The sequence below is a fragment of the Pseudorasbora parva genome, chromosome 4 (genome assembly GCF_024679245.1).
Source record: "Pseudorasbora parva isolate DD20220531a chromosome 4, ASM2467924v1, whole genome shotgun sequence".
In the NCBI taxonomy this organism is placed as follows: Eukaryota; Metazoa; Chordata; class Actinopteri; order Cypriniformes; family Gobionidae; genus Pseudorasbora; species Pseudorasbora parva.
In genome coordinates, this window is record NC_090175.1 from 41,597,278 (window position 1) to 41,610,017 (window position 12,740).

A 12,740-nucleotide genomic window follows, 5' to 3' on the forward strand; every position below is an offset into this window, starting at 1 on the left:
CCTTGCCCCAGAAGTCTGTCTGTGATTTCGCAAACAAGTCACATCAAAGAAACAAGTCAGCTGCCTAAGTTTTCGAAAGCACATTGACATCTGTTAGAATTAAAAGTTATTGAAATGATATGGTTTATCGAGATTTTATCCAATTACGTGGTGATGCTCATAGTTTGTTTTTAATACAAAATATACTAACTGGATGAATTCTTTGTCTCCTTTAGACTCCAATCCTGATTGGATGCTTATTTCAGAATGACAGCAGAAGACTCCGCCTCTGCCGTTGCCATGAGTAACCCTAGCCCTTCCTCCTCTTCTAACGCCTCCTCAGTGCATCCGCAGCATCACAGCTCTATCCCTGAAGGAGTAGCTGGGGCCCCAAATGAAGCTGCACTTGTGGCCTTGATGGAGCAGTCAGGTTACGGAATGGTGCAAGAAAATGGCCAGCGCAAATACGGCCCGCCACCTGGCTGGCAAGGCCAATCCCCCCCGCGTGGCTGTGAAATCTTTGTGGGTAAAATCCCACGTGACGTTTACGAAGACGAGCTGGTGCCAGTATTTGAGACTGTTGGACGGATCTACGAGATGCGCCTCATGATGGACTTTGACGGGAAGAACCGTGGCTACGCATTCGTTATGTACACGCAGAAGCACGAGGCTAAGAGAGCTGTCCGTGAGCTCAACAACTTCGAAATACGTCCAGGAAGGTTGCTTGGTGTGTGCTGTAGTGTAGATAACTGCCGCCTCTTCATTGGCGGAATCCCAAAAACCAAGAAACGTGAGGAGATCCTGGAGGAAGTTTCCAAGGTGACGGAGGGGGTGCTGGATGTGATCGTGTACGCGAGTGCTGCGGATAAGATGAAGAATCGTGGCTTTGCCTTTGTTGAGTACGAGTCTCACCGTGCTGCTGCTATGGCCAGAAGAAAGCTCATGCCAGGACGAATTCAGGTTAACACCATTTTCCATTGGGATCAAAGGAAATGTTCAATCAAAAATAAAAAATAAACTGTCACTACATACTTACAAAAGGAGAAGTTTTTGAAGAATCTTTACACAGCTCTTTTCCATACTACAAAAGTCACAGACCACACCTGCTAAGCTCTAAAAATAAGACATCAAGCATTAAAAAAGTATTCCATATGACTCATGTGCTCCATTCCACATGAATCAAGTCTTCTGAAGCCATATGCCGTGTGAAGCCATATTCATTTTTTCATTAATAATTATCTCACCCAGTGAGCTGTTCACTTGAGACTGGATCATTGAGTCCGTTTAGACTCTAGAACTAGATCAGTCAAAACCATCAAAAAATTGTTATTTCAAGAACAAAAAGGGCTGATTCGATACTGAGTTCACTGACTCACTGCTTCACTGATTGACAGTTTGGTACAAGAGATTTTAATTCTCTTCCAGTTCTCGTTCTCGTTCTCTTCTAGTTTTGCTCTGTTCATTACACAAAACTATTGAATGGCTTCAGAAGACCAAAGTCACATCTACTGCTTTTATGGTGCTTTTATCATGTTTAGTTGAGTTTTTTAAGCTTTACAGATATTCTGTTTCATTCTATTCATTGGAAAACAGATGTGTGAATATATATATATATATTTTTTTTACTTCTCAATTTGTTTCTTGGGGTCAAACTATTCCAAAGATTCACCCAAAAATTAAAGTTCTGTCATCATTTACTCACCCTCAAGTTGTTTCAAGATATTTTGAAAAATGTTTGTAACTAAGCAGAAAGAGCAACCATTGACTACTATAGTAGGGAAAAATACTATGGTAGTCAATGGTTGCTCTTTCTGCTTGGTTACAAACATTTTTCAAAATATCTTTTGTTGTCTTCAGCAGAAGAAAGAAACTCATGGGTTTGAAACAACTTAAGGGTGTGTAAATGATGACAGAAGTTTTATTTTTGAATAAAACCTTTAAATCTTTCTATCACATTTATTAAGTACACCTGCCTTACCTATTTGTGTGTGTGTGTGTGTGTTTTTCTGTTTCTCTATGTGTGTTCATCCAGCTGTGGGGTCACCAGATTGCCGTCGACTGGGCAGAACCTGAGATTGACGTTGACGAGGACGTCATGGAAACAGTGAAAATCCTTTATGTGCGGAACCTGATGATAGAGACCAGTGAGGAGACTCTACGCCAAACCTTTGGCCAGTACAACCCTGGCTGTGTGGAACGTGTCAAAAAAATCCGAGACTACGCCTTTGTTCACTTCGCCAGTCGAGAAGATGCTGTGGTTGCGATGGACAACCTGAACGGCACAGAGATCGAAGGTTCCCGTATCGAAGTGACCCTTGCCAAGCCTGTGGATAAGGAGCAGTACACTCGCTATCAGAAAGCATCGAAGGGAACAGCTCCTGCCACAACTCCTGAAAACACCCAACAAAGTTACGTGTATCAGTGCGACCCATATACACTCGCCTATTACGGCTATCCGTACAGCACGCTCATTGGACCCAACCGAGACTACTTCATCAAAGGTTGGAGAACTCATTCTCTCTCTTTATTCAGATCAATAACTTTATGAACTCAAGAAATGCAATACCATTTGATGAAATCAGAAATACCTGAAAATGTTGCTAACAATTGCTTTTTCTTGATGATCTTAAGTGTCATGCTATTGAATATATTTGGGAAACTAGATTGTTTTCCAACTCTCTCTTGCATAACAGTCCATATTCACACAAGTAATCAGACTTGATCTGTACAAACAAATTTAGGGGATGCATTACAATTAATGTGAAAATGATGTCCTCTTCAACCCAGAGCTTTCATAAGGGCACATCCTTTAAAATAGTGTTCTCAACTGGTTGGTGAAAAACAATGCTAAAAAAACAAAACCCATGAACTATGCATAAAAACTTAATAGTATAAAGTACTTGATTAACTTTACCTATTTTGTGGGGAATGTATGATTACATTTGATTACGATTACATTTGCTTAATTACATTTCTAAGATAATTAATTATATGTCTGTCCATCGTTCTGGGCCACCAAGCCAAGCCATATTTACTTTTTAACACTTATGTGCTATTTAAAGTGAAACACATTATGCTTTCATGAAGTTTGTTTTGACTCAATACAGTACTCATAATTTAACTTAAATATAATCAAAATAAAAATGGTTTGGTTTTACAAAAATGTAATTTATTGACTTCCAAGAGATTGTCTTCCATTGAAAATCAAGAGACGTTTAGAAACCACAGTTGTCACTTTTCCTATTCAGACCTGGTTGTCATGTTAAAAAATGCATATTAGTTCATGGTGATATAAGGAAATTTGTTTACTTTTCTACAATCAACAAGTTTGGTACTGTAGTTTCTATTTGATATCCAATGTAAAACCCAGAAGTAAAACCAGTTGAGAACGACTGCTTTAAAAGACAATTTTTCCAAGCAAAAAGCTCTGCCCTGTTTGTTGCTAATCACATATTTAGTATGGCCACTAGATGGCATGCACTTTGAGATTGTTTTGGGCTGAAGAGCTGAGATCCACAAGAAAAGTATGAAACTGAAACTAATGATGGGAATCTGGTATTATTACATTTCCTAACCCGTAATCATCAATTATAAATGCTTGTGGTTTAGGGTTGGGTAACAATTGAGAATTGTGATTGCATATTCAATCTGAGATATATTTGCTCATCCATTTTCTGATTATCTGAAAACAAAACTTTATCTTTACTTTTAATTTCAACTTTACTTAAGCACCACTCCCATCTCAAAGAACAGAGGGTAATTACAAAGGTGTTCACACTGACAGCGATTTGAATTAGAATGCTGAAAAGTGATAGTGCCTAAACTCCACATTATGTGTAGCCACACCTATATCTTGATCATGAAGTCATCCCATGCGAGCAAACCTTTTAGCAAATATATAGAAAGCTGACAGAGAAAGCTAATGATTTATTTTAAATGCCTACTGTTCTCAACCTTAAAGGGATAGCTCACCCAAAAAATGAAAATTCTATCATCATTTACTCACCCTCAAGTTGTTCCAAACCTGTGTGAGTTTCTTTCTTCTGCTGAACATAAAAGAAGAGATTTTGAAGAACGTGGGTAACCAAGGAGTTAATGGACCCCGTTGACTTCCATATAGTATGGAAAAAATCCTAAGGAAGCTGGTGGGGTTTGGTTACTGACATTCTTGAAAATATCTTCTTTTGTTTTCAGCAGAAGAAAGAAACTCATACGGGTTTGGAACAACTTGAGGGTGTGTAAATGATGACAGAATTTTCATTTTTGGGTGAACTATACCTTTTAGCACTGGCGTTACCAGTACTTTTATGTAGGTATGTGCCTCCTTTCGGCTCTGTACCTGAACAGCACCTCCTTTCATTTGTATCTCAAGCAGGTACTGTAAGAGGCCGTGGCCGTGCTGGGGCCGGTAATAGGGGCCCAGGGCCCCGCGGCTCATACCTTGGTGGCTATTCAGCTGGCCGAGGCATATACAGCCGTTACCATGAAGGAAAAACCAAATTGCCGGACAAACCTTACGAGATCATGTCCAGTCTAGAGCTGACTGCTGTGAACCCAGTGGGCATCAAGCCTGGCACAAGTCAGTGTGAAATTAAAACACATACATACAGAATATAACTCAGTTGTGCTCTTGTCCACCCAGTGGAGGCAGAATATAAATTGATCTGGAAACAAAGTTTTAATTCAGAAAAACGTTTATGGATAATTTATAAATGTTATTACTGAAATTGAGCCACAGGGTAGTTTCACATTCAACTCTTACGTTTAAAAATTGCAGTCAATTAAATTGGAGTTATTCAACAAAATGTAGAAATTTGCATGATTCTACTGCCCCTACTGGTCTGGAGTGGAACACTAACTTTCTTTCACTATGATAGCTGTCACTGCTTACCCCAATAAGCAGGCTTTTGATTGTTTTTTTATTACTTAAAAGCTTCACTTTTTTCCAATTATATACACAATGTTCAAACAATACTCAACAACTCTCGTAATGTTATATACCTCAAGGTAATATATATCAATGTACTGTCATTTGAAGAGACAGTTATTAAGTCCAGAAAACAGTCCAGAGAACTAAGCCATCAATAAAACTACTTTGAGAGTGTTTGAGGTTGTTTGTTTGGGCATTGAGTTCAAGGTTCTTTATTTTCTTACTAATCAGCTGCTCTGTGTCGAAACTGAATGCAGAATTCTGATCTGAGATCAGCAAACTCCTGACTGGAGTATTCTGACGTCACCTAAACCTACTGATCCTAAGTCTAAATTAACGCGGGGAATGAAAAGAGTTTTTGTACATGGAAACTGTGTGTGTGTGTGTTTATGTGTGTGTGTATGAAAGACAATGTGTACGTGGCTGTGTGGGTGTGTTTTTTTTTTTGTCGCTAATCTTAAGCTGAGTCATACACTTGTTGTAAATGAGGACAGGTTGTGCAAGTCTCAGTCTTTTTTCCTGCATTTAACCTTCATCAATCTTGCACTTTCTGACTTATCTTTTACTTACCTGCATTTTTCACATTCTAAATGGTGTAACCTGACATTGTACTCAGTAATAAATGTAATTTAAATGATACATTGTCCATATTTTTGCCATTGTTCTAATTGTACGTGTGTCTGTAGTGGCTCTTCCAGCACTTGGTGCCCAGTACCCTGCTGTGTTTTCTGCTGCTCCAGCAACTAAGTTAATGGAGGAAGGAAAGATGCACCCAGTGGAGCACCTGATAAACCCTATGGCCCTCCAGCATGACCCCACAGCTGCGTCGGCCAATGCAGCGGTCATGCCTGCAGTCTCCACACCACCCCCTTTCCAGGTACTGACCTGCACCTGAGCAGATGGAATACTTTACAGTTATTATAACACTTAGATATCGCTAACACCATGAGCTTATTGTATGTCAACATCTAAAGCGAAAATGCTGTGCTACATGGCACATTAATTAACAGCTAATGAAAACATATGTGATGTATTGTACACTACTGTATCTGGAGTGTGATTATGCCTTGACCCTGGAGCGTTAGTGTTTTCTTGCACCTCAAGATTCCTCTGATACTGCTATCATGAGACTTGTATTTGAATTGCACTATACGAAACATTGGAATTTAAGTTAAAGGAAGTAGAATTCAAATGACCTGAAAAGGAATTTATGTAATTGCAATGTGTTATTTTTAGCTAGAAAAGGAAGTCTCTTGTCAAAAGAACCTTTGAAAGCCGTTTTTTTTATATAAAGAAGTGTTTAATTTTGAACGGTTTATAGACCTTTTTATTCTACATACTTTAATTTCATTTCAAATTTAACTCCCTGTTCTATTAAACTTCCAGCTCATTCATTGAAAATATAAATATTATAGTCCCTAATGCATGAATTCACCATATGTTAAAATATTATTAGCAGTCTGAAGCAAAGAAATATAGAATTTGTACAATTCTATCAGAAAAATAATAACAATACAGAAAATACCAATACAGAAATACACAATGTCTAGTAAAAATGTGATTTATTGCCTTGCACAACTGTATGGAAATCTGTATGGATCTTGTGCTTATACATACCGAAAGAAATTTTGAGATTTTAAGAAAACATACAGATATGTATTAGACTGTTAATGTGCCAAAAACTCTTTATTTATTTTAAATAAAGAGTACAAATACTCTTTATTGATTTAAATAGCTTTATTGCTAGTTGCATTACTGCATCAAGTTAGGACTGTAAATCAAATTCGCATGGCCAACTTGAAGAAGATTGAAATACATACACAAAACTGCCAATCATGCAGATTTTGCCTGGAAAATTCTCCCATGCAATTGTAAATGTGACCACACCTTAACTTTTCCTGCGGCATTGACGAGATATTCCACCAATTATGACATACCTCTTACCCGCCATTGATGAGTTTTTCCATCCAACCGTTTTTTCACTGGTAGGGGGCAATATTACAGATCTTCTGAAATAGTTACAGCATCTCCGGATCCAAAAATCGATCTACTTAAACCAGAAAGAGCAGATAGAAGTTGCTTATGCACATGTAAGCCAGCGTGATCACCAAACAATCAACCTCATATAAATAAATACGGCCTAGCGTTACAGAGAAAAATATCGTACCCACAAAGAAGTATATTGGGGGTGTTGATGGATTCCATCTACTAGATCTGTGTTTTGATTGCTTTATTTTTTGAAGGAAACCTCATTCAATTGTTGAAGAAAAAAACAACTAGAATCATTTTTTGTTGTTGTTGTAGATCAGAGGCTTTGTTCTTTCTTTTGATATACCGACTGTTACCATATTCATACAACAAAGTAATTTGAGGGCCATGACATTTTTGTGAAAACGCTTGCTGGCCGGGAAAGAGTTAACAATTTCTCTCAATCTCACAGGGTCGTCCTATAACTCCCATCTATGCTATGGCTCATAATGTCCAGAGGATCCCGGCTACAGCTGCCAGTCTGTATGGGGCTGGGTACATGCCTTTCGCTACCCACGCCAACACTGCCACGCTGGCAGCGCTGCAGAAGAACGCTGCGATGGCAGCCGCAACCTATGGAGGGTACGCTGGGTACATGCCTCAGGCCTTCCCTGCCACTGCCACCTTCCAGATGCCCATCCATGATATATACCAGACCTACTGAGATACCCGCAGCATCAATCACAATGACTTACAGTTATACACACCACATCACCACAGGCCACCAGACATTACGCTGCATCTATGAAGTCTGCTGGTTAACTGAACCTCGCAGAGTAAAACTGACATACTCACAACAAAACTAACACCTTACGACTCGTGTGAAGCTCCCTGGAAGCCTTTAGATTTGTGTACAAGTTAACCCTGGCAGCAAGGATGTAGTTTTCTGCTAAATTTACTCACAGCTTCATCAAACCCTCTGGCCCACATTTATTAATCCAGATGTATGACTTAGACCAAAACCACTTTTATATGCTACTGATTAGTTAACTAAGATAGGTAGACCTTTGTGTTATATGTTGTGGACTCAAACCCCTGCAATGTGACCAGAACCTTGCCCACTTTTCCTTTAGACCAATAGGAAGCAGTCTGTCAGTTCGACTTCTTAAAGGACTTGACCACACCTGCTGATTTACGAAGCCATCACACGACTGAATGAATGACAACTCCTGTTCTCGCATGAACATTAGCATATTTTATCATTCAGCAAATGTGTCGTTTATTAGTTGATCACCGGTACAGCGGTGGACTGACTCCGAGTGATATGTTCATATGAAGAAATTCAAATCAGAGCATTTAAGACTTGCAGAAGCACACCTACTGACATATCACCTGACAAATCTTCCCCACACACTCCAGCTGAGAATCGTGAGCCAGAGCGTTCATGTCATCGCACAATCCTAATACCGCTCCTCTGCGTTCACAGCCACCAGAATCCTGAAGGAGCATTGTAGTATTAGTGGACTTTTAAAAAAGCGTATTTAATGCATCTCCATTTACTTTTGTTTTGTGAAGAAAAACGAAATTGACAAAAAAAAAAAAAAACTGTAAATGAACAAAAAACTGCTGAGCAGAAATGTCAACAACCACAGAAGTAGATGATTTAAAGTGTTTCATGAAAATGCTGTATTTTGAGTATAACATATTTGCGATATGTTTTGAAGATGTCGGAATCTTCCGTCCACTGGGTTTTCTGCACGCGAGTCCATACGAGAATACCTGCATTCATTTTTCCTCCTTTACTGTTTATTGCTTATGCATTTTTATATTTAGATTGTTTTAAGATTGTACTATTTAGATGGCTTAAATGCTTTTCAGATGCTGTTTTTATTGTCTAGAGGTTTTTTTTCCTTTCTTTTCTAAACTGGAAGATAGAAAAACACTGTTTTCATTCTCAAAGGCAAAATAAGTATAAGCGAAAAAGCTAACTGGAAAAAGTCAGCTAAGTTTTTTAGTCAGTTGAAGCTATGCTGGATAACATTTGTTCTTGGTTAAAGGGATAGATCACCCAAAAATGAAAATTCTGTCATTATTTATTCACCTTGATGTCTTCCAACACTGTATGACTTTATGAACGCAAGAGAAGATATTTTGAGAAATACAGTATTCCTGTCTCAAACCAGGCAATGCCTCAAACTCTAGCAACACCATGGTCATAGGTTCGATTCCCCTGGAATCCATGAATTAATGAATTACCTTGAATGCAAGTCACTTTGAACAAAAGCTTCTGCCGGTGTTTTTTTTTTTTTTTTTTTTCATTCAATGGAAGTCGCTAGGAAACAAAACTTTTTAGTTCAGGTTTGGAAAGACATAAAGGTGAAAAATTGCAATGATTTTCTGAATTGAAATTTTTGTTGAAACTACCCCTTTAAAAGCACAAACTGCACTGACAAAAAAAAAGTAGCTGGGTTGAAGATACAGCATCATTTACGATGAATTAAGGTCTGTTCACATACAAGAACGATATAGCGTCCACAACAATTCACAGTACGTTCTGTTTATTTTGAGTATGTGCACAGTTTTTTCATCTGCCACTTTAAGTGCTCAAGCGCTTTAAAGCATAATGCATTCTGATTGGCTGTCAATGTTTTCATCAGCTGGAAAAAAATCCTTTGTGTTCTGCTGTGGACTGTGCTACTCTTTTAAATTTAGAACAATTTTCAAAACCCTGTCTTCAATTTTGTCATCATTATAGTTATCGCCCTTGGTGAGAATGGGCCTTTAGTTCTGCTTACTTGTGCTGCTTGTGTTTGTAGTTGATAGTTGATGACCAACTGTGAGCAGCCCTTATTTTTTCCAGACCACTACTGTGATTCCCAGCATCCAGTGCTGTGCATCATTAGGAGAACACCTCGTATCCTCTTTTGTGCCATTAATACAAATTGCACCTGAAGTACTGTCCCATATACCGCTGAACCAAATATGTTGATGTTGTTTATTAACGTTCTTGAGTTGCAGACCTTGAGCTGCAAGATAAAATCAGGTTAATGGCACGATACTCTCATTCTCCCGATTATAATTCCTCCTATAGACGCGTGTAGACACAGCTGTCGATTCAAAGAGTTTTGTAGTTTTTCTTTTGTAGTTTAGACCACACTCCATGTTGTGTAGCTACTGTAGTACACTGTAAAAAAAAAAATCATGTCTCCAATTGAAAATGTTCAATTGTAAATATTTCAGTTGGCCAAATTGAATTTCTGTGAATTGATGCAATTTAATTCACAGAAATGTAATTTGGCCAACTGAAAAATTAAGATGTGATCAGTGACTAGAACATTTTCAATTGGAGACCTGAATATTTTTTTTACAGTGTAGTAATGATGACTGTTCTGAGGTGCACTTAAACATTTTTGGGTGTTAGAAGTTCTTGTGTACGTATGTGATTTATAATATGTGTTTGAGCAGGCACTTTTGTCTTTTATGGGGTATTTCAATACTCCTGGAACTGGAATGAACTGGACCAAACTGAAACCAGGGAGCTCAGAGAACCTGTTAATACCCTCATTGCCTTTTCAATGACTGCTGTGTGTCATATCAATGTCCTCTTGAAGTATGTTGTATGCCACCCACCACTATGCCTTCTGTAGGACTGAGTATGTCACGTGCCTTTATCCAGACTGCTGTCTGTCAAGTGACCTCTTAAACACTGTTTGTAAAACCACAGTGCCTCTTCTCTCCTATTTTCTTTCAGAAAGTCAAGTTTTTCTTCTTTTTTTTGTTTTATACTGTTGTGTCAATGGGGGCTCTGAGTGTTAGAGTGCTGCTTTATGTTGTATTATGCTTTCATGTTCTAACAGAGTTGATGTTTTATTAAGTATAGCCTGTTTTTTTTAGATGGGGAAAACTTCACAATATACGACCAAACAAAGAACGGCAATCCACGCAGTTCACATCACGTAAGCTAGAGACACATTTTTGCACACTGCTGCCATCATCGAGGACGATATCCCTCGGTTATGGCATGTCTGTGCGTTTTTGAGAAAAGTGAATAATCCCCAGTAGTTTTTCCTCTGTCTGTTATCTAATCTTTTATTATGAAGCAGTCAGGATATATTTAATATATACAGTACATTGTTTTTATGTATGAAGTAAGAGGAAATGCTATAATATATTTTAAGAAGACTTTTCCATCTCATTATATGTGGTTTAGAGAGTTTAACAACAACATGTTTTTTTTTTTTTTTGCCAAAGTGTTCAATGTAACTAAACTAATGCGAATGTGTGGATAGATAAAAGTCAATGCTGGCCAAAATTGATCATGCATTCATTGGCAAACATGTTTTCTTTTGCGACCATTTCATAAAACACTACATGTGTAGCGTTTTTTTTTTCTCTTCCTTTTTAAGACTTGTTTTTTGTTACTAAAAAACAAATGAACAAGACAATGTGACCTCGGCTGAGGACATTTAGATAATGTAGAATGCTATTGCCAAAACATTCGTTTCTTCTTCTTCTTCTTCTTCTTCTTTGTATAGATCTAGAACAGTTTTTTTCTTGCATTGTCTGTTTAAGGCTTTTTGGCATTGTTGTATTTATAGAGGTAGTTTAATAAAGCATTTTCAAAAAGAAGAGTGCAATGTGCTTGTCTTTCTAATTTGCTAATATTTTAAACTTTACTTTTTTACTTTAGTTTTAAAAATGGACTTTTCTGATAATGATTCAATAATGTAAAGTTCATTGAAGATGTTTTTGGTTGATTAATACAAGTTTGGTACTGGATATGTCCTCAAGGGTACCAAATTATTTCAAATAGAGCATGATGCCCAATCCTGTTCCTGAAAAGCCAACTGTATTTATTAGACCGATTTCGCAAACATGGCTATTTTAAAGTTCTCATGAAATCAAAATTGACCATGTTTACTTTGTTAGCTTATATTACAGAGTGATATAGGTCTTAGTCTTAGTGCAAGTTAAAATCTGTGCAAGTTAAAAGGTTTGCCTTGGTAATCTCAAAATCTGCAACGTAACTTCCGGTCTGGAAACGGCGTTCCTTCTCAGCTGATGTCAGTTTGACGGCTAGCGTTTTAAAATGTGTAACACATACCACACCCCTCCAACCGTTAGTCTGCTATGAGCAGGAGATGGAAAGGAGGAACGCTGAGGTAAAACGTTGCCCTCTGTTCAATATTCCGTTTCACTGGGAAATAAGTCACAGCACTGAAGAAAGCTCACTTGCTACTTCCGGTTCAATGTGACTTTAAGCCAGGATTAGGCCTTAATTAGGATATTTAAGTAGCTTTTATTAATGTGCCATTAGAAAAAACTTTACTGGTGTAAGTTACATCTTGAGATATTTGAAGATATGTCTGTGCAAGTTGGTTGCTTTTAGTTAAAACAGATAAAACATGCGTTAGTCTGTCCCTGAAGATCTTATTAGCTGGTTCAGGTGTGTTTTATTAAGTTTGTTCCTCCTGAACTTTGCACGGAGGTTTGTCCTAGAAAAGGATTGAGCAACCCTGAAATAATGTGAAATTTAAAGGGTTTACCCAAAAATGTTAATTACTCACCCTCGTGTATTTCCAAATATGTCAGCCTAATTTCAAACTTTTCATAATATAAAGCGGTGTCACTCAATTCATACGGATTAGATTTACATAATTTATAAACTTTTTGATGATTCAAAGTGTCAGTTAGGTAGCTGTCAATGGAGGGAGAAAGCTCTCACATTTCATCAAAAAGATCTTTATGTTCCCAAGATAAACGAAAGTCTTGTGGGTTTGGGACATGAGGGAGAGTAATTAATGACATTTTTGTGTGACCTAACCCTTTAAGAATCAAACATGCAGTTATGTTTGTTCCACTA

General features: G+C 37.8%; 1 protein-coding gene across 6 annotated transcripts in view; it reads left to right on the forward strand.

Moving 5' to 3' along the window:
- rbm47 (RNA binding motif protein 47) overlaps positions 1 to 11,506 on the forward strand; it is a 28,082-nt gene extending 16,576 nt beyond the window's left edge. For 4 of the 6 annotated variants that reach the window (XM_067441821.1, XM_067441822.1, XM_067441824.1 and 1 more), the window contains exons 2-6: positions 216 to 939; positions 2,012 to 2,480; positions 4,352 to 4,558; positions 5,596 to 5,786; positions 7,350 to 11,506. In XM_067441821.1, the coding sequence (XP_067297922.1) occupies positions 247 to 939; positions 2,012 to 2,480; positions 4,352 to 4,558; positions 5,596 to 5,786; positions 7,350 to 7,601 (1,812 nt within the window). In that variant the 5' untranslated portion in view covers positions 216 to 246 and the 3' untranslated portion in view covers positions 7,602 to 11,506. The remainder of the gene's footprint in view (positions 1 to 215; positions 940 to 2,011; positions 2,481 to 4,351; positions 4,559 to 5,595; positions 5,787 to 7,349) is intronic. The other 2 variants (XM_067441826.1, XM_067441827.1) reach the window with 2 other exon arrangements.
- The last annotated feature ends 1,234 nt before the right edge of the window (positions 11,507 to 12,740 follow it).